General features: G+C 44.9%; 1 protein-coding gene across 1 annotated transcript in view; it reads left to right on the top strand.

Moving 5' to 3' along the window:
* The window catches only part of LOC139414495 (phosphatase and actin regulator 3-like), a 79,751-nt gene that overhangs the window by 8,782 nt on the left and 46,883 nt on the right, over window positions 1–24,086 (top strand). Inside the window, exons 5-7 of the mRNA XM_071162406.1 lie at window positions 4,849–5,061; window positions 12,296–12,524; window positions 20,562–20,764. Coding sequence (XP_071018507.1) covers window positions 4,849–5,061; window positions 12,296–12,524; window positions 20,562–20,764 — 645 coding nt within the window. The remainder of the gene's footprint in view (window positions 1–4,848; window positions 5,062–12,295; window positions 12,525–20,561; window positions 20,765–24,086) is intronic.

A 24,086-nucleotide genomic window follows, 5' to 3' on the forward strand; every position in this document is an offset into this window, starting at 1 on the left:
TTCTTTAGACTAGTTGAGTATCTGGAATATCAGCATTTGTGGGTTCGATTACAGGCTCAAAATGTCCAGAAACAAAAACCTTTCTTCTGAAACTTGTCAGTATATTCTTGTTCTGAGAAATGAAGGCCATTCTATACGAGAAATTGCCAAGAAACTGAAGATCTCGTACAACGCTGTGTACTACTCCCTTCACAGAACAGAGCAAACTGGCCCTAACCAGAGTAGAAAGAGGAGTGGGAGGCCCCGGTGCACAACTGAGCAAGAGGACAAGTACATTAGTGTGTCTAGTTTGAGAAACAGACGCCTCAACTGCCAGCTTCATTAAATAGTACCTGCAAAACATCAGTCTCAACGCCAACAGTGAAGAGGCGACTCCGGGATGCTGGCCTTCTAGGCAGAGTTCCTCTGTCCAGTCTCAACGCCAACAGTGAAGAGGCGACTCCGGGATGCTGGCCTTCTAGGCAGAGTTCCTCTGTCCAGTCTCAACGCCAACAGTGAAGAGGCGACTCCGGGATGCTGGCCTTCTAGGCAGAGTTCCTCTGTCCAATCTCAACGCCAACAGTGAAGAGGCGACTCCGGGATGCTGGCCTTCTAGGCAGAGTTCCTCTGTCCAGTCTCAACGCCAACACTGAAGAGGCGACTCCAGGATGCTGGCCTTCTAGGCAGAGTTCCTCTGTCCAGTCTCAACGCCAACACTGAAGAGGCGACTCCGGGATGCTGGCCTTCTAGGCAGAGTTCCTCTGTCCAGTCTCAACGCCAACAGTGAAGAGGCGACTCCGGGATAATGGCCTTCTAGGCAGAGTTCCTCTGTCCAGTCTCAACGCCAACAGTGAAGAGGCGACTCCGGGATGCTGGCCTTCTAGGCAGAGTTCCTCTGTCCAATCTCAACGCCAACAGTGAAGAGGCGACTCCGGGATGCAGGCCTTCTAGGCAGAGTTCCTCTGTCCAGTCTCAACGCCAACACTGAAGAGGCGACTCCGGGATGCTGGCCTTCTAGGCAGAGTTCCTCTGTCCAGTCTCAACGCCAACAGTGAAGAGGCGACTCCGGGATGCTGGCCTTCTAGGCAGAGTTCCTCTGTCCAGTCTCAACGCCAACAGTGAAGAGGCGACTCCGGGATGCTGGCCTTCTAGGCAGAGATCCTCTGTCCAGTGTCTGTGTTATTTTGCCCATATTGCTTTTGCTTTGCAACTCAACCTAGTGCTGTTTGCTGTGTGTGATGCTATTCATTGACTACAGCTCAGTGTTCAACACCATAGTGCCCTCATAGCTCATCACTAAGCTAAGGACTCTGGGACAAAACACCACCCTCTGCAAATGGATCCTGGACTTCCTGATGGGCCGCCCCCAGGTGGTGAGGGTAGGTAGCAACACATCCGCCACGCTGATCCTCAACACGAGGGCCCCTCAGGGGTGCGTGCTCAGTCCGCTCCTGTACTCCCTGTTCACTCATGACTGCACAGCCAGGCACGACTCCAACACCATCATTAAGTTTGAGCCTGATCACAGACAACAATGAGACAGCCTATAGGAAGGAGGTCAGAGACCTGACCTTGTGGTGCCAGGAAAACAACCATTCCCTCAAAGTGATCAAGACTAAGGAGATGATTGTGGACTACAGGAAAAGGAGGACTGACGGGGCTTTAGTGGAGCAGGTTGAGAGCTTCAAGTTCCTTGGCGTCCACATCACCAACAAACTAACATGGTCCAAACACACCAAGACAGTTTTGAAGAGGGCACAACAAAACCTATTCCCCCTGAATATTTGGCATGGGTCCTCAGATCCTCAAAAGGTTCTACAGTTGCACCATCGAGAGCATCGTGAATGGTTGCATCACTGCCTAGTATGGTAACTGCTCTGCCTCCGACCGCAAGGCACTACAGAGTAGTGCATACGGCCCACTACATCACCGGGCCAAGCTCTCTGCCATCCAGGACATCTATACCAGGCAGTGTCAGAGGAAGGCCCTAAAAATTGTCAAAGACTCCAGCCACCCTAGTCATAGACTCTTCTCTCTGCTACCGCACGGCAAGCAGTACCGGAGCTTCAAGTCTAGGTCCAAGAGGCTTCTAAACAGCTTCTACCCCCAAGCCATAAGACTCCTGAACATCTAGTCTAATGGCTACCCAGACTATTTGCATTGCCCCCCCCCCCTCTACACTACTGCTACTCTCTGTTATTATCTATGCATAGTCACATTAATAACTTTGCCTACATGTACATATTACCTCAATTACCTCGACACCGGTGCCCCCGCACATTGACTCTGTACCGGTACCCCCTGTATATAGCCTCCACATTGACTCTGTACCGGTACCCCCTGTATATAGCCTCCACTTAGACTCTGTACCGTAACACCCTGTATATAGCCTCCATATTGACTCTGTACCGGTACCCCCTGTATATAGCCTCCACATTGACTCTGTACCAGTACCCCCCTGTATATAGCCTCCACATTGACTCTGTACCGGTACCCCCTGTATATAGCCTCCACATTGACTCTGTATCAGTACCCCCTGTATATAGCCTCCACATTGACTCTGTACCATAACACCCTGTATATAGCCTCCACATTGACTCTGTACCGGTACCCCCTGTATATAGCCTCCACATTGACTCTGTACCGGTACCCCCTGTATATAGCCTCCACATTGACTCTGTACCGGTACCCCCTGTATATAGCCTCCACATTGACTCTGTACCGGTACCCCCTGTATATAGTCTCCACATTGACTCTGTACCGGTACCCCCTGTATATAGTCTCCACATTGACTCTGTACCCCCTGTATATAGCCTCCACATTGACTCTGTACCGGTACCCCCTGTATATAGCCTCCACATTGACTCTGTACCGGTACCCCCTGTATATAGCCTCCACATTGACTCTGTACCGGTACCCCCTGTATATAGCCTCCACATTGACTCTGTACCAGTACCCCCTGTATATAGCCTCCACATAGACTCTGTACCGATACCCCCTGTATATAGCCTCCACATTGACTCTGTACCGTAACACCCTGTATATAGCCTCCACATTGACTCTGTACCGGTACCCCCTGTATATAGCCTCCACATTGACTCTGTACCGGTACCCCCTGTATATAGCCTCCACATTGACTCTGTACCGGTACCCCCTGTATATAGCCTCCACATTGACTCTGTACCGTAACACCCTGTATATAGCCTCCACATAGACTCTGTACCGATACCCCCTGTATATAGCCTCCACATTGACTCTGTACCGTAACACCCTGTATATAGTCCCGCTATTGTTATTTACTGCTGCTCTTTAATTATTTGTTATTCTTATCTCTTACTTTAATTTTAGTATTTTCATCAAACTGCGTTGTTGATTAAGGGCCTGTAAGTAAGCATTTCACTCTAAGTTCTACTACACCTTTTGTGTTATGCGACAAATACAATCTGATTTGATTTGATTTGATGGAATGTTCTCTAACCCACTGCTGGTGGGTGACACAGGAAGTCAGCTGTGCTCTCTACTGCTAAGGAGCTGAAACACTGCAGTTATACCATGAGTCAGATATAAACCAGGCACAGGCTGCCTCCCAAAGGGACGGATTACTGAATGAGAACGCAGGGCAGGTGCCCCGGGGCCCCTGACCTCCAGAAATTATAATTGTTATTGAATTTTTTGAGGGGTTGGGGGTCGAGGGCCCCCCAGTTAGCATATGATAGCAAAATGTGTAGTATTAGCTTTTAAACTGCACCGGGGCCCCAAATGCGGGAGTCCAATTCAGCAAGGGGCCCCCTAGTCCCTATATGCCCGGCCCTGGTTAAAATTAGTTCACCATATCGGGAATAAGGTGCCCTTTGGGACGCACAGGGACAGAATGGGTTCTGACAGTAGCCCAGGTAACCCACAGTAACACACAGTAACCCAGGTAACTCACAGTAGCACACAGTAGCCCACAGTAACCCACAGTAACCCAGGTAACCCACAGTAACACCGGTAACCCACAGTAACAGACAGTAACCCACAGCAACACACTGTAACCCAGGTGACCCACAGTAACCCACAGTAACCCACAGTAACCCACAGTAACCCAGGTAACCCACAGTAACCCAGGTAACCCACAGTAACCCACAGTAGCCCAGGTAACCCACAGTAACACACAGTAACCCAGGTAACTCACAGTAGCACACAGTAGCCCAGGTAACCCACAGTAACACACAGTAACCCAGGTAACACACAGTAGCCCAGGTAACCCACAGTAACACACAGTAACACACAGTAGCCCAGGTAACCCACAGTAACCCACAGTAACCCACGGTAACACACAGTAACCCAGTAACCCACAGTAACCCACAGTAACCCAGGTAACCCACAGTAACAGACAGTAACCCACAGCAACACACTGTAACCCAGGTGACCCACAGTAACCCAGGTAACCCACAGTAACCCACAGTAACCCACAGTAACCCACAGTAACCCAGGTAACCCACAGTAACACACAGTAACACAGGTAACCCACAGTAACACAAAGTAACCCAGGTAACCCACAGTAACCCAGGTAACCCACAGTAACCCACAGTAACCCACAGTAACCCACAGTAACCCAGGTAACCCACAGTAACACACAGTAACACAGGTAACCCACAGTAACATACAGTAACCCAGGTAACCCACAGTAATCCAGGTAACCCACAGTAACCCACAGTAACCCAGGTAACCCACAGTAACCCAGGTAACCCACAGTAACCCACAGTAACACAGGTAACCTGATCAAGCAGGATCAAATAGTTAGACAGAAAACTGTCCTGTCCTGAACTAACTGTGTATTTCAACAAAGGACTGTGTTTTTGTTGTTGTTGATTTTGTTTGTTTCAGCTGTTGATCTGACAGAAGACACTTTGACAGTGGCGGACCAGAGTGAGGACGGAGGGGAGGAGGACACTTCCCTCTGTGAGCCCTGTGTGGACAGCTTTCTGGTACAGGCTGAGACAGGAGGGGGACAGGAGACACCTCACCCCATGGACCCCCCATGGGACCTCCCACACCCCAACCTGCCCAAACTACTTACCAGGCTGGGCAGCCTAGAGGGTGAGTCCCAAATCAGCCCCTAGCCCCTGTTCCTGGTCTGTTATCATGTTAGCTAACTATAACCAGCCTCTGTTATTGGCCTGTTAGCATGTTAGCTAACTCCAACTAGCCTGCTAGCTTACTAACTCTAACCAGGCTCATACAGCTAGCTAACAACTGTCCAGGCTGGGCAGTCGGGATCGGTGTCCCTTCCACGGGATGGTTGAGCTAACGTTGGCTAATGCGAATAGCCTGAGGTTGTAAGTAACAAGAAAATTTCCCAGGACATAGACATATCTGATATTGGCAGAAAGCTTAAATTCTTGTTAATCTAACTGCATTGTCCAATTAACAGTAGCAATTACAGTAAAATAATACCGTGCTATTGTTTGAGGAGAGTGCACAATTTTGAACATGAAAAGTAATTAATAAACAAATTAGGCACATTTGGGCAGTCTTGATACAACATTTTGAACAGAAATGCAATGGTTCATTGGATCAGTCTAACACTTTGCACGTACACTGATGCCATCTAGTGGCCAAAATCTCAAATGAACCTGGGCTGGAATAATACATTATGGCCTTTCTCTTGAATGTCAAAGATGATAGTACAAAAAAATACCAAAGAACGGCTGGTTTTACTTTGTATTATCTTTTACCAGATCTATTGTGTTATATTCTACGACATTCAGCCAGCCTTGAGCTAGCCTTGAACTAGGTTAATATACCACTACTTCTAGGGCTACAATACCTCCTTTGCCACTTGGCCTGGACCATTTATTGTCGACACGGAGCCCCGCTGATCCATCACGACTGGACTGCCGACGTGAACGCCCAATGTGGTCTCAACAGGCTCAACTGTTACGATGTCGCCGAAGAACCATCTACTGGCCCCGGCCCACTAGCTTTTCAGAACGCTGTTTCCCCTGCTCGCCCAGCGTAGTAGTGACTACGGAACGGGACCCTGACTCACCTATTGCTGCTCTTTTGACCCTATGATCACTCGGCTACACAACTGATGACCCCTGGACTGTTTCAATAACACGGTACCTGGTTTTGTTTACCTGTTGGCCTCAGCTTCGAACTCAGGTCCTGTATGTATCTAACTGACCCACTCTGCCCTTTCCTCGCCATTTACCTGTAGGCCCCAGCCTCAAACTGAGGTCCTGTATGTATCTAACTGACCCGCTCTGCCCTTTCCTCGCCATTTACCTGTAGGCCCCAGCCTCAAACTCAGGTCCTGTATGTACCTAACTGACCCGCTCTGCCCATTCATCACCATTTACCTGTAGGCCCCAGCCTCGAACTCAGGTCCTGTATGTACCTAACTGACCCGCTCTGCCCATTCATCGCTATTTACCTGTCGGCCCTAGCCTTGAACTCAGGTCCTGTATGTACCTAACTGACCCTCTCTGCCCATTCATCGCCATTTACCCGTTGTTGTCTTAGCTCTCCTGATCAACACCTGTGATTGCTTTACGCCTCTCAATATGTCCCGTCTACTGCTGTCTTGGCTAGTTTTTACTGTTTTATTTCACTGTAGAGCCCTCAGTCACGCTCAAAATGCCTTAGACAGCTCTTTCGTCCCACCCCACACACATGCAGAGACCTCACCTGGCTTAACTTGTGCCTCTAGAGATGAAACCTCTCTCATCGTCTCTCAACGCCAAGGTTTACCTCCACTGTACTCTCATCCTACCATATCCTTATCTGTACATTATGCCTTGAATCTATTCTACCACGCCCAGAAATCTGCCACTTTTATTATCTGTCCCCAACGCACTGTCCCCAACCTCATCCAACTCCTCCTCTGGTGATGTAGAGGTTAACCCAGGCCCTGTAGCCCCCAGTTCCACTCATTCCCCAGGCGCTATCATTTGTTGACTTCTGTAACCGTAAAAGCCTTGGTTTCATGCATGTTAACATCAGAATCCTCATTCCTAAGTTTGTTTTATTCATTGCTTTAGCACACTCTGCCAACCCTGATGTCCTAGCTGTGTCTGAATCCTGGCTTAGGAAGGCCACCAAATATTCTGAAATGTCCATCCCCAACTACTACATTTTCCGACAAGATAGAACTGCCGAAGGGGGTGGAGTTGCAATCTACTGCAGAGATAGCCTGCAGAGTTCTGTCATGCTATCCAGATCTGTGCCAAAAAGTTTGAGCTTCTACTTTTAAAAATCCACCTTTCCAGAAATAAGTCTCTCACTGTTGCCGCTTGTTATAGACCCCCCTCAGCCACCAGCTGTGCCCTGGACACCATATGTGAATTAATTGCCCCCCATCTATCTTCAGAGTTTGCACTGTTAGGTGACCTAAACTGGGTTATGCTTAACAACACGACTGTCCTACAATCTAAACTGGATGCCCTCAATCTCACACAAATTATCATGGAACCTACCACAGTACAACCCAAAATCTGTAAACACGGACATCATCATAGATACAGTATCATCCTGACCAACCTGCCCTCTAAATACACCTCTGCTGTCTTCAACCAGGATCTCAGCAATCACTGCCTCATTGCCTGCGTCCGTAATGGGTCCGCGGTCAAACAAACACCCCTCATCACTGTCAAACGCTCCCTAAAACACTTCAGCGAGCAGGCCTTTTTAATTGACCTTGCCGGGGTATCCAGGAAGGATTACCTTATTCCGTCAGTAGAGGATGCCTGGTTATTATTTTTAAAGTGCTTTCCTCACCATCTTAAATAAGCATGCCCCATTCAAAAAAGTTAGAACCAGGAATAGATATAGCCCTTGGTTCTCTCCAGACCTGACTGCCCTTGACCAGCACAAAAACATCCTGTGGCGTTCTGCATTAGCATCGAATAGCCCCTGCGATATGCAACTTTTCAGGGAAGTTAGGAACAAATATACACAGGCAGTTAGGAAAGCAAATGCTAGCTTTTTCATAAAGAAATGTACATCTGTAGCACAAACTCCAAAAGTTCTGGGACACTGTGAAGTCCATGGAGAATAAGAGCACCTCCTCCCAGCTGCCCACTGCACTGAGGCTAGGTAACACTGTCACCACCGATAAATCTACCATAATCGAGAATTTCAATAAGCATTTTTCTACGCCTGGCCATGCATTCCACCTGGCTACCCCTACCTCAACAGCTCTGCACCACCCACAGCAACTTGCCCAAGCCTCTCCATTTCTCCTTCACCCAAATCCAGATAGCTGATGTTCTGAAAGAGCGGCAAAATCTGGACCCCTACAAATCAGCTGGGCTAGACAATCTGGACCCTCTCTTTCTAAAATTATCCGCTGCAATTGTTGCAGCCCCTATTACTAGCCTATTCATCCTCTCTTTCGTATCGTCTGAGATCCCTAAAGATTGGAAAGCTGCCGCGGTCTTCCCCTTTTTCGTACGGGGTGACACTCTAGACCAAAACTGAGACAGACCTATATCTATCTTACCCTGCCTTTCTAAAGTCTTCGAAAGCCAAGGTAACAAACAGATCACCGACCATTTCGAATCCCACCATACCTTCTCCGCTATGCAATCTGGTTTCCGAGCTGGTCATGGGTGCACCTCAGCCACTCTCACGGTCCTAAACGATATCATAACCGCCATCGATAAAAGACAATACTGTGCAGCCATTATTATTAACCTGGCCAAGGCTTTCGACTCTGTCAATCACCACATTTTTATTGGCAGACTCAACAGCCTTGGTTTCTCAAATGACTGCCTCGCCTGGTTCACCAGCTACTTCTCAGATAGAGTTCAGTGTGTCCAATCAGAGGGCCTGTTGTCCGGACCTCTGGCAGTGTCTATGGGGGTACCACAGGGTTCAATTCTTGCGCCGACTCTTTTCTCTGTATATATAAATGATGTCGCTCTTGCTGCTGGTGATTCTCTGATTCACCTCTACGCAGACGACACAATTCTGTATACTTCTGGCCCTTCTTTGGACACTGTGTTAACTAACCTCCAGACGAGCTTCAATGCCATACAACTCTCCTTCCGTGGCCTCCAACTGTTCTTAAGTGCTAGAAAAACTAAATGCTTGCTCTTCAACCAATCGCTGCCCGCACCTGCCCGCCTGACCAGCATCACTACTCTGGACGGTTCTGACTTAGAATATGTGGACAACTACATATACTTAGGTGTCTGGTTAGACTGTTAATTAACTTCTTGCTCCTACTTGAGACGCAGATGTCTCAAGTAGACACCTGGAAATGAAAATGCGCTACGCTAAATGCTAAATGTACTCGTTAAAACTAAAACCTTTATCAAAATTCACATGCAGGGTATTGAATTAAAGCTACACTCGTTGTGAACCTAGCCAACAAGTCAGATTTTTAAAATGCTTTTCGGCGAAAGCATGAGAAGCTATTATCTGATAGCATGCAACACCCCAAAATGCCTGAATGCGATGTAAACAAAGATATAGCGTAGCCGGCACTACACAAAACGCAGAAATAAAATATAAAACATTCATTACCTTTGACGAGCTTCTTTCTTGGCACTCCTATATGCCCCATAAACATCACTATTGGGTCTTTTTTTCGTTTAAATCGGTCCATATATACCCAAAATAGCTTTCTATGGAAGCTGTGTCATTCAGAAAAAAACATTGTTTTTAAACGCTGCGTCATTTTTTTAAATTAAAAAAGTCGACGATAAACTTTCACAAAACACTTCGAAATACTTTTGTAATCCAACTTTAGGTATTAGTAAACGTTTATAATCTATCAAAATGATTACAGGGCGATGTATATTCAATAGCTCCTCGTCTGCAAATCAATGGCTGCCAATGTGCACATTCAAAACATCCTGGTGGAGACCGGAAGAAACGGAATCCAGTTAGTTGGATTTTCCAAGAAAAAACTCCATTGAAAATGACGACAATGGCGACATCGTGTGGAATCTGTATGAATTGCATGCAGATCCATAATTAATTTTGTGCTCTTTTAACAACCCATGAAAGTGACTTATGGAAATTATTTTTAGCTTTCAGAGAGCAGTTTTTCTTGCGTTTTTCAATGAAACACACGATCTGTTATAGTCACAGCCGTGATTTAACCAGTTTTAGAAACTTCAGAGTGTTTTCTATCCACACATACTAATCATATGCATATACTATATTCCTGGCATGAGTAGCAGGACGCTGAAAAGTTGCGCGATTTTTAACAGAATGTTCGAAAAAGGAAGGGGTAGACTTAAGAGGTTTTAACTCTCCTTCCAGACTCACATTATGCATCTTCAATCCAAAATTAAATCTAGAATCGGCTTCCGCAAACAAAGCATCCTACACTCATGCTGCCAACATACCTTCGTAAAACTGACTATCCTATCGATCCTTGACTTCGGCGATGTCATTTACAAAATATCCTCCAACACTCTACTCAGCAAATTGGATGTAGTCTATCACAGTCCCATCCGTTTTGTCATCAAAGCCACATATACTACCCACCACTGCGACCTGTATGCTGTCGTTGGCAGGCCCTCGCTTCATATTCGTCGCCAACCCCACTGGCTCCAGGTCATCTATTAATCTTTGCTAGGTAAAGCAGCTCACTGGTCACCATAGAAGCACCCACCCGTAGCACACACTCTAGCACGTATATTTCACTGGTTACCCTCAAACCAACTTCTCCTTTGGCTGCCTTTACTTCCAGTTCTCTGCTGCCAATGACTGAAACGAATTGCAAAAATCACTGAAGCTGGAGTCTCATATCTCCCTCTCTAACTTTAAGCATCAGCTGTCAGAGCAGCTTACCGATCATTGCATCTGTAAATAGCCCATCTGTAAATAGCCCACCCAACTATCTCATCCCCATATATATATATTTTCTCCTTTGCACCCCAGTATCTCTACTTGCACATTCATCTTCTGCACATCTATCACTCCAGTGTTTAATTGTTAAATTGTAATTATTTCGCCACTATGGCCTATTTATTGCCTTACCTCCCTAATCTTACTACATTTGCACACACTGTATATAGACTTTTCTATTGTCTTATATGTTTGTTTATCCCATGTGTAACTCTGTGTTGCTTGTGTTGCACTGCTTTGTTCTATTTTGGCCAGGTCGCAGAACTTGTTCTCAACTGGCCTACCTGGTTGAAAAAAGGTGAAATAAAAATAAATAAAAAGCCCTTTCACATTTCCATAAACTTCAAAGTGTTTCCTTTCCAATGGTACCATGAATATGCATATCCTTGCTTCAGGTCCTGAGCAACAGGCTCAGGAATAAATAAAAAAAAGATTCCGATACTTAAGATGGTCAGTGAACTAGACGTCACACTTGGGCTGACAGGGGGGCATCATAGTTTCAAAGACAGTACAGTATGACGACAGGCAGAAACTGTCACAGACCATCATAGTATCAAAGACAGTAGAGTATGAAGACAGGCAGAAACTGTCACAGACCATCATAGTATCAAAGACAGTACAGCATGAAGACAGGAAGAAACTGTCACAGACCATCATAGTATCAAAGACAGTACCATACAGAGACAGGCAGAAACTGTCACAGACCATCATAGTATCAAAGACAGTAGAGTATGAAGACAGGAAGAAACTGTCACAGACCATCATAGTATCAAAGACAGTAGAGTATGAAGACAGGAAGAAACTGTCACAGACCATCATAGTATCAAAGACAGTAGAGTATGAAGACAGGAAGAAACTGTCACAGACCATCATAGTATCAAAGACAGTAGAGTATGAAGACAGGCAGAAACTGCATCTCCAAAACAGATTCTGACCACCCTTTGTCCTTTCCTCGGGTCAAAGGGTCGTCTTGCGTCGAACTGCGCACATGCAGGCCGTCAAATCAAAGGTACTCCTTCGATATGAAGTTTTTTTTGAGGAACATGAAAACATGTCAGTTTCACGAGGTTGGAGTAATACCATGTTCAACTACTTCAGACATTGGCTGGAATTTAGGTTGTGCCTTTAGGTTTAGAGAAAATTAACTAAGGAAGAATTTTTCACTTCTCTTAACCCGGGCCTGGTCTGTTTGGTGTTTTTCGCAAGTCTTCCCGGAAGTTTTGCGATGTTGCGCCTCTGGGTTTATTCTTATGAGTAACTGATAACACTTATAAGTCTGATAACACATCCTCACCGTATCCTGTGAAGAAGTTCACCCAGGAACATCACCATTGCGAGTACATTAACATTAACATGACATTATTGTCCTAACCTAGAGAGGAAGAGATCTCCAGCTACTCTACCCAGAACGTTCACCATTACATTAACTAATATTAACATTATATTATTCTTCCCCTCACTACAGGTCCTCACCCCTTTCCTAAGTCGGATCCTAACCTAGAGAGGAAGAAGTCTCCAGCCACTCTACCCAGGAACTTCACATTGCCCAGGACTACCCAGGGTTCCTTGCTACGAGGACGGATCTCAACCCCTACCGGTTCCCCTCACCTGGGACCACTGCGACCCCCACCGCCCCCCAGCTGTATTATAGAGGAGCTACATCGGGCCCTGGCCACCAAACACAGACAGCACAGGTAGGACACAAATCAATCAATCAATTACCAAACACAGACAGCACAGGTAGGACACAAATCAATCAATCAATTACCAAACACAGACAGCACAGCTAGGACACAAATCAATCAATCAATTACCAAACACAGATGTGCTTCTACACCTGCATTGCTTGCTGTTTGGGGTTTTAGGCTGGGTTTCTGTACAGCACTTTGAGATATCAGCTGATGTACGAAGGGCTATATAAATACATTTGATTTGATTTGATTTGACAGACAGCACAGGTAGGACACAAATTAATCAATCAATTACCAAACACAGACAGCACAGCTAGGACACAAATCAATCAATCAATTACCAAACACAGACAGCACAGCTAGGACACAAATCAATCTATCAATCAATTACCAAACACAGACAGCACAGCTAGGACACAAATCAATCAATCAATCAATTACCAAACACAGACAGCACAGGTAAGACACCCACCAATCAATCAATTACCAAACACAGACAGAACAGCTAGGACACAAATCAATCAATTACCAAACATAGACAGCACAGGTAAGACACAAATCAATCAATCAATTACCAAACACAGACAGCACAGCTAGGACACAAATCAATCAATCAATTACCAAACACAGACAGCACAGGTAGGACACAAATCAATCAATTACCAAACACAGACAGCACAGCTAGGACACCAATCAGTTACCAAACACAGACAGCACAGGTAAGACAACAAATCAATCAATCAATTACCAAACACAGACAGCACAGGTAAGACACAAATCAATCAATCAATTACCAAACACAGACAGCACAGGTAGGACACAAATCAATAAATCAATCAATTACCAAACATAGACAGCACAGCTAGGACACAAATCAATCAATTACCAAACACAGACAGCACAGCTAGGACATCAATCAACCGATCAATTACCAAACACAGACAGCACAGGTAAGACACAAATCAATCAATCAATTACCAAACACAGACAGCACAGCTAGGACACAAATCAATCAATCAATTACCAAACAAAAACAGCACAGGTAGGACACCAATCAATCAATCAATTACCAAACACAGGCAGCACAGCTAGGACACAAATCAATCAATCAATTACCAAACACAGATGTGCTTCTACACCTGCATTGCTTGCTGTTTGGGGTTTTAGGCTGGGTTTCTGTACAGCACTTTGAGATATCAGCTGATGTACGAAGGGCTATATAAATACATTTGATTTGATTTGATTTGACAGACAGCACAGGTAGGACACAAATCAATCAATCAATTACCAAACACAGACAGCACAGCTAGGACACAAATCAATCAATCAATTACCAAACACAGACAGCACAGCTAGGACACAAATCAATCTATCAATCAATTACCAAACACAGACAGCACAGCTAGGACACAAATCAATCAATCAATCAATTACCAAACACAGACAGCACAGGTAAGACACCCACCAATCAATCAATTACCAAACACAGACAGCACAGCTAGGACACAAATCAATCAATTACCAAACATAGACAGCACAGGTAAGACACAAATCAATCAATCAATTACCAAACACAGACAGCACAGCTAGGACACAAATCAATCAATCAATTACCAAACACAGACAGCACAGGTAGGACACAAATCAATCAATTACCAAACACAGACAGCACAGCTAGGACACCAATCAGTTACCAAACACAGACAGCACAGGTAAGACAACAAATCAATCAATCAATTACCAAACACAGACAGCACAGGTAAGACACAAATCAATCAATCAATTACCAAACACAGACAGCACAGGTAGGACACAAATCAATCAATCAATCAATTACCAAACATAGACAGCACAGCTAGGACACAAATCAATCAATTACCAAACACAGACAGCACAGCTAGGACATCAATCAACCAATCAATTACCAAACACAGACAGCACAGCTAGGACACAAATCAATCAATTACCAAACACAGACAGCACAGCTAGGACACCAATCAGTTACCAAACACAGACAGCACAGGTAAGACAACAAATCAATCAATCAATTACCAAACACAGACAGCACAGGTAAGACACAAATCAATCAATCAATTACCAAACACAGACAGCACAGGTAGGACACAAATCAATCAATCAATCATTACCAAACATAGACAGCACAGCTAGGACACAAATCAATCAATTACCAAACACAGACAGCACAGCTAGGACACCAATCAACCAATCAATTACCAAACACAGACAGCACAGGTAGGACACAAATCAATCAATCAATTACCAAACACAGACAGCACAGGTAGGACACCCACCAATCAATCAATTACCAAACACAGACAGCACAGCTAGGACACAAATCAATCAATCAATTACCAAACACAGATGTGCTTCTACACCTGCATTGCTTGCTGTTTGGGGTTTTAGGCTGGGTTTCTGTACAGCACTTTGAGATATCAGCTGATGTACGAAGGGCTATATAAATACATTTGATTTGATTTGATTTGACAGACAGCACAGGTAGGACACAAATCAATCAATCAATTACCAAACACAGACAGCACAGCTAGGACACAAATCAATCAATCAATTACCAAACACAGACAGCACAGCTAGGACACAAATCAATCAATCAATCAATCAATTACCAAACACAGACAGCACAGCTAGGACACAAATCAATCAATCAATCAATTACCAAACACAGACAGCACAGGTAAGACACCCACCAATCAATCAATTACCAAACACAGACAGCACAGCTAGGACACAAATCAATCAATTACCAAACATAGACAGCACAGGTAAGACACAAATCAATCAATCAATTACCAAACACAGACAGCACAGCTAGGACACAAATCAATCAATCAATTACCAAACACAGACAGCACAGGTAGGACACAAATCAATCAATCAATTACCAAACACAGACAGCACAGCTAGGACACAAATCAATCAATTACCAAACATAGACAGCACAGGTAAGACACAAATCAATCAATCAATTACCAAACACAGACAGCACAGCTAGGACACAAATCAATCAATCAATTACCAAACACAGACAGCACAGGTAGGACACAAATCAATCAATTACCAAACACAGACAGCACAGCTAGGACACCAATCAGTTACCAAACACAGACAGCACAGGTAAGACAAAAAATCTATCAAACAATTACCAAACACAGACAGCACAGGTAAGACACAAATCAATCAATCAATTACCAAACACAGACAGCACAGCTAGGACACAAATCAATCAATCAATTACCAAACACAGACAGCACAGGTAGGACACCAATCAATAAATCAATTACCAAACACAGGCAGCACAGCTAGAACACAAATCAATCAATCAATTACCAAACACAGACAGCACAGCTAGGACACAAATCAATAAATTACCAAACACAGACAGCACAGGTAGGACACAAATCAATCAATCAATTACCAAACACAGACAGCACAGGTAGGACACAAATCAATCAATTACCAAACACAGACAGCACAGGTAGGACACCAATCAGTTACCAAACACAGACAGCACAGGTAAGACAACAAATCAATCAATCAATTACCAAACACAGACAGCACAGGTAAGACACAAATCAATCAATCAATTACCAAACACAGACAGCACAGTTAGGAAACAAATCAATCAATCAATCAATTACCAAACATAGACAGCACAGCTAGGACACAAATCAATCAATTACCAAACACAGACAGCACAGCTAGGACACCAATCAACCAATCAATTACCAAACACAGACAGCACAGGTAAGACACAAATCAATAAATCAATTACCAAACACAGACAGCACAGCTAGGACACAAATCAATCAATCAATTACCAAACACAGACAGCACAGGTAGGACACCAATCAATCAATCAATTACCAAACACAGACAGCACAGCTAGGACACAAATCAATCAATCAATTACCAAACACAGACAGCACAGGTAGGACACCAATCAATCAATCAATTACCAAACACAGGCAGCACAGCTAGGACACACATCAATCAATCAATCAATTACCAAACACAGACAGCACAGATAGGACACAAATCAATCAATCAATTACCAAACACAGACAGCACAGTTAGGACACCAATCAATCAATCAATCAATTACCAAACATAGACAGCACAGCTAGGACACAAATCAATCAATTACCAAACACAGACAGCACAGCTAGGACACCAATCAACCAATCAATTACCAAACACAGACAGCACAGGTAAGACACAAATCAATCAATCAATTACCAAACACAGACAGCACAGCTAGGACACAAATCAATCAATTACCAAACACAGACAGCACAGGTAGGACACAAATCAATCAATCAATTACCAAACACAGACAGCACAGGTAGGACACAAATCAATCAATTACCAAACACAGACAGCACAGGTAGGACACCAATCAGTTACCAAACACAGACAGCACAGGTAAGACAACAAATCAATCAATCAATTACCAAACACAGACAGCACAGGTAAGACACAAATCAATCAATCAATTACCAAACACAGACAGCACAGTTAGGAAACAAATCAATCAATCAATCAATTACCAAACATAGACAGCACAGCTAGGACACAAATCAATCAATTACCAAACACAGACAGCACAGCTAGGACACCAATCAACCAATCAATTACCAAACACAGACAGCACAGGTAAGACACAAATCAATAAATCAATTACCAAACACAGACAGCACAGCTAGGACACAAATCAATCAATCAATTACCAAACACAGACAGCACAGGTAGGACACCAATCAATCAATCAATTACCAAACACAGACAGCACAGCTAGGACACAAATCAATCAATCAATTACCAAACACAGACAGCACAGGTAGGACACCAATCAATCAATCAATTACCAAACACAGACAGCACAGCTAGGACACCAATCAATCAATCAATTACCAAACACAGGCAGCACAGCTAGGACACAAATCAATCAATCAATCAATTACCAAACACAGACAGCACAGATAGGACACAAATCAATCAATCAATCAATTACCAAACATAGACAGCACAGCTAGGACACAAATCAATCAATTACCAAACACAGACAGCACAGCTAGGACACCAATCAACCAATCAATTACCAAACACAGACAGCACAGGTAAGACACAAATCAATCAATCAATTACCAAACACAGACAGCACAGCTAGGACACAAATCAATCAATTACCAAACACAGACAGCACAGGTAGGACACAAATCAATCAATCAATTACCAAACACAGACAGCACAGGTAGGACACAAATCAATCAATTACCAAACACAGACAGCACAGGTAGGACACCAATCAGTTACCAAACACAGACAGCACAGGTAAGACAACAAATCAATCAATCAATTACCAAACACAGACAGCACAGGTAAGACACAAATCAATCAATCAATTACCAAACACAGACAGCACAGTTAGGAAACAAATCAATCAATCAATCAATTACCAAACATAGACAGCACAGCTAGGACACAAATCAATCAATTACCAAACACAGACAGCACAGCTAGGACACCAATCAACCAATCAATTACCAAACACAGACAGCACAGGTAAGACACAAATCAATAAATCAATTACCAAACACAGACAGCACAGCTAGGACACAAATCAATCAATCAATTACCAAACACAGACAGCACAGGTAGGACACCAATCAATCAATCAATTACCAAACACAGACAGCACAGCTAGGACACAAATCAATCAATCAATTACCAAACACAGACAGCACAGGTAGGACACCAATCAATCAATCAATTACCAAACACAGGCAGCACAGCTAGGACACAAATCAATCAATCAATCAATTACCAAACACAGACAGCACAGATAGGACACAAATCAATCAATCAATTACCAAACACAGACAGCACAGTTAGGACACCAATCAATCAATCAATCAATTACCAAACATAGACAGCACAGCTAGGACACAAATCAATCAATTACCAAACACAGACAGCACAGCTAGGACACCAATCAACCAATCAATTACCAAACACAGACAGCACAGGTAAGACACAAATCAATCAATCAATTACCAAACACAGACAGCACAGCTAGGACACAAATCAATCAATCAATTACCAAACACAGACAGCACAGGTAGGACACCAATCAATCAATCAATTACCAAACACAGACAGCACAGCTAGGACACAAATCAATCAATCAATTACCAAACACAGACAGCACAGGTAGGATACCAATCAATCAATCAATTACCAAACACAGGCAGCACAGCTAGGACACAAATCAATCAATCAATCAATTACCAAACACAGACAGCACAGATAGGACACAAATCAACCAATCAATCAATTACCAAACACAGACAGCACAGCTAGGACACAAACCAATCAATCAATTACCAAACACAGACAGCACAGGTAGGACACAAATCAACCAATCAATGACCAAACACAGACAGGACAGGTAGAGGAATGTGAGTTAAGTGCCTTGGTGAAGGGCACAATGGTCAGGGATTGTTGTTAGCACCCCAGTGTTCAGATAAATTCCCTCTTTTATGTGAACTCAGCAAAAAAAGAAACATCCCTTTTCCAGGACCTCGTCTTTCAAAGATAATTTGTAAAAATCCAAATAACTTCACAGATCCTCATTGTTAAGGGTTAAAACACTGGTCGTTAAGACACTAACAGCTTACAGACGGTAGGCAATTACGTTCATAATTATGAAAACTTAGAGGAGTCCTAAAGAGTCCTTTCTACTGACTCTGAAAAACACCAAAAGAAAGATGCCCAGGGTCCCTGCTCATCTGCGTGAACGTGCTTTAGGCGTGCTGCAAGGAGGCATGAGGACTGCAGATTTGGCCAGGGCAAAAAATTGCAATGTCCGTACTGTGAGACGCCTAAGACAGAGCTACAGGGAGACAGGACGGACAGCTGATCGTCCTCGTGGTGGCAAACCACGTGTAACACCTGCACAGGATTGGTAAATCCGAACATCACACCTGCGGGACAGGTACAGGATGGCAACAACAACTGCACGAGTTACACCAGGAACGCACAATCCCCCCATCAGTGCTCAGCTCAGACTGTCCGCAATAGGCTGAGAGAGGCTGGACCGAGGGCTTGTAGCTTGTTGTAAGGCAGGTCCTCACCAGACATCACCGGTAACAACGTCGCCTTTGGGCACAAACCCACTGTAGCTGGACCAGACAGGACTGGCAAAAAGTGTTTTTCACTGATGAGTCGCGGTTTTGTCTCACCAGGGGTGATGGTTGGATTCGCGTTTATCGTCAAAGGAATGAGTGTTACACCGAGGCCTGTACTCTGGAGTGGGATTGATTTGGAGGTGGGGGGTCCGTCATGGTCTGGGGCGGTGTGTCACAGCATCATCGGACTGAGCTTGTTGTCATTGCAGGCAATCTCAACGCTGTGCGTTACAGGGAAGACATTATCCTCCCTCATGTGGTACCCTTCCTGCAGGAACATCCTGACATGACCCTCCAGCATGACGATGTCACCAGCCATACTGCTCGTTCTGTGCGTGATTTCCTGCAAGACGGGAATGTCAGTGTTCTGCCATGGCCAACGAAGAGCCCGAATCTCAATCCCATTGAGCACGTCTGGGACCTGTTGAATCAGAGGATGAGGGCTAGGGCCATTCCCCCCAGAAATGTCCGGGAACTTGCAGGTGCCTGCTGGAAGAGTGGGGTAACACAGCAAGAACTGGCAAACCTGGTGCAGTCCATGAGGAGGAGATGCAATACAGTACTTAATGCAGCTGGTGGCCACACCAGATACTGACTGTTACTTTTGATTTTGACCCCCCCTTTGTTCAGGGACACATTATTCAATTTATTTTAGTCACGTCTGTGGAACTTGTTCAGTTTATGTCTCAGTTGTTGAATCTTGTTATGTTCATACAAATATTTATACATGTTAAGTATGCTGAAAATAAACGCAATTGACAGTGAGAGGACGTTTCTTTTTTTTGCTGAGTTTATCTGTTCTGTCGTCCTCAAGTTTCCAACCGAAGGAAATTAGCTCTTCTCCAAAGCTTCGGTACGACAGTCGTCTGTCGCGTACAGCCAGCGTGGAGAAAGTCCCAACCGGAGGGATGGAGAGAGAGAAGGAGAGAGAGAAGGAATCAGACGAGAACAAGGAGAATAGACGTCTAGATGAATTCTACAACGACCCTGACCGCTGGAATGATTCTGTCATCTCCGGTAGGTGTCACACACACACACACACACACACACACACACACACACACACACACACACACACACACACACACACACACACACACACAAAATAAGAACAAAAAGCACCTTCTCCTCCACACAGCTAGGCTGAACAGCTAGACTGACCAGCTAGACTGACCAGCTGGACTGACCAGCTGGACTGACCAAAATATAAGACAGAGCAGGACCTTCTCCATACAGCTAGACTGACCAGCTAGACTGACCAGCTAGACTGACCAAAATAGTAGACAGAGCAGGACCTTCTCCATACAGCTAGACTGACCAGCTAGACTTACCAGCTAGACTGACAAACTAGACTGACCAGCTAGACTGACAAGCTAGACTGCCCAGCTAGACAGACAAGCTAGACTGACCAGCTAAACTGACCAGCTAGACTGACCAGCTTGACTGACCATCTAGACTGACCTTAAGGGAAGTCACAGCAGAACCTTCTCCGTACAGCTAGACTGACCAGCTAGACTGACCAGCTAGACTGACAAGCTAGACTGACCAGCTAGACTGACAAGCTAGACTGACAAGCTAGACTGCCCAGCTAGACAGACAAGCTAGACTGACCAGCTAAACTGACAAGCTAGACTGACCAGCTTGACTGACCATCTAGATTGACCTTAAGAGAAGTCACAGCAGAACCTTCTCCGTACAGCTAGACTGACCAGCTAGACTGACCAAAATAGAAGACAGAGCAGAACCTTCTCCATACAGCTAGACTGACCAGCTAGATTGATCAGCTTGACTGAACATCTAGACTGACCTTAAGGGAAGTCACAGCAGAACCTTCTCCGTACAGCTAGACTGACCAGCTAGACTGACCAAAATAGAAGACAGAGCAGAACCTTCTCCATAGAGCTAGACTGACCAGCTAGATTGACCAGCTAGACTGACCAAAATAGAAGACAGAGCAGAACCTTCTCCATACAGCTCGACTGACCAGCTAGACTGACAAGCTAGACTGACCAGCTAGACTGACAAGCTAGACTGCCCAGCTAGACAGACAAGCTAGACTGACCAGCTAAACTTACCAGCTAGACTGACCAGCTTGACTGACCATCTAGACTGACCTTAAGGGAAGTCATAGCAGAACCTTCTCCGTACAGCTAGACTGACCAGCTAGACTGACCAGCTAGACTGACCAGCTAGACTGACCAGCTAGACTGACAAGCTAGACTGACCAGCTAGACTGACCAGCTAGACTGACAAGCTAGACTGCCCAGCTAGACAGACAAGCTAGACTGACCAGCTAAACTGACCAGCTAGACTGACCAGCTTGACTGACCATCTAGATTGACCTTAAGAGAAGTCACAGCAGAACCTTCTCCGTACAGTTAGACTGACCAGCTAGATTGACCAGCTAGACTGATCAAAATAGAAGACAGAGCAGAACCTTCTCCATACAGCTCGACTGACCAGCTAGACTGACCAGCTGCACTGACCAAAATATAAGAAAGAGCAGGACCTTCTCCATACAGCTAGACTGACCAGCTAGACTGACCAAAATAGAAGACAGAGCAGGACCTTCTCCATACAACTAGACTGACCAGCTAGACTTACCAGCTAGACTGACCAACTAGATTGACCAGCTAGACTGACCAGCTAGACTGCCCAGCTAGACAGACAAGCTAGACTGACCAGCTAGACAGACAAGCTAGACTGACCAGCTAAACTGACAAGCTAGACTGACCAGCTTGACTGACCATCTAGATTGACCTTAAGAGAAGTCACAGCAGAACCTTCTCCGTACAGCTAGACTGACCAGCTAGACTGACCAAAATAGAAGACAGAGCAGAACCTTCTCCATACAGCTAGACTGACCAGCTAGATTGATCAGCTTGACTGAACATCTAGACTGACCTTAAGGGAAGTCACAGCAGAACCTTCTCCGTACAGCTAGACTGACCAGCTAGACTGACCAAAATAGAAGACAGAGCAGAACCTTCTCCATAGAGCTAGACTGACCAGCTAGATTGACCAGCTAGACTGACCAAAATAGAAGACAGAGCAGAACCTTCTCCATACAGCTCGACTGACCAGCTAGACTGACAAGCTAGACTGACCAGCTAGACTGACAAGCTAGACTGCCCAGCTAGACAGACAAGCTAGACTGACCAGCTAAACTTACCAGCTAGACTGACCAGCTTGACTGACCATCTAGACTGACCTTAAGGGAAGTCATAGCAGAACCTTCTCCGTACAGCTAGACTGACCAGCTAGACTGACCAGCTAGACTGACCAGCTAGACTGACCAGCTAGACTGACAAGCTAGACTGACCAGCTAGACTGACCAGCTAGACTGACAAGCTAGACTGCCCAGCTAGACAGACAAGCTAGACTGACCAGCTAAACTGACCAGCTAGACTGACCAGCTTGACTGACCATCTAGATTGACCTTAAGAGAAGTCACAGCAGAACCTTCTCCGTACAGCTAGACTGACCAGCTAGATTGACCAGCTAGACTGATCAAAATAGAAGACAGAGCAGAACCTTCTCCATACAGCTCGACTGACCAGCTAGACTGACCAGCTGCACTGACCAAAATATAAGAAAGAGCAGGACCTTCTCCATACAGCTAGACTGACCAGCTAGACTGACCAAAATAGAAGACAGAGCAGGACCTTCTCCATACAACTAGACTGACCAGCTAGACTTACCAGCTAGACTGACCAACTAGATTGACCAGCTAGACTGACCAGCTAGACTGCCCAGCTAGACAGACAAGCTAGACTGACCAGCTAAACTGACCAGCTAGACAGACCAGCTTGACTGACCATCTAGACTGACCAGCTTGACTGACCATCTAGATTGACCTTAAGAGAAGTCACAGCAGAACCTTCTCCGTACAGCTAGACTGACCAGCTAGACTGACCAAAATAGAAAACAGAGCAGAACCTTCTCCATACAGCTAGATTGACCAGCTAGATTGATCAGCTTGACTGACCATCTAGACTGACCTTAAGGGAAGTCACAGCAGAACCTTCTCCGTACAGCTAGACTGACCAGCTAGACTAACCAGCTAGACTGACAAGCTAGACTGACCAGCTAGACTGACAAGCTAGACTGACCAGCTAGACTGACAAGCTAGACTGCCCAGCCAGACAGACAAGCTAGACTGACCAGATAAACTGACCAGCTAGACTGACCAAGCTGGTCAGTCTAGCTGGTCAGTTTAGCTGGTCAGTCTAGCTTGTCTGACCATTGACTGACCATCTAGATTGACCTTAAGAGAAGTCACAGCAGAACCTTCTCCGTACAGCTAGACTGACCAGCTAGATTGACCAGCTAGACTGAC

The sequence above is a fragment of the Oncorhynchus clarkii genome, chromosome 7, assembly GCF_045791955.1.
Source record: "Oncorhynchus clarkii lewisi isolate Uvic-CL-2024 chromosome 7, UVic_Ocla_1.0, whole genome shotgun sequence".
NCBI classification, from domain to species: Eukaryota; Metazoa; Chordata; class Actinopteri; order Salmoniformes; family Salmonidae; genus Oncorhynchus; species Oncorhynchus clarkii.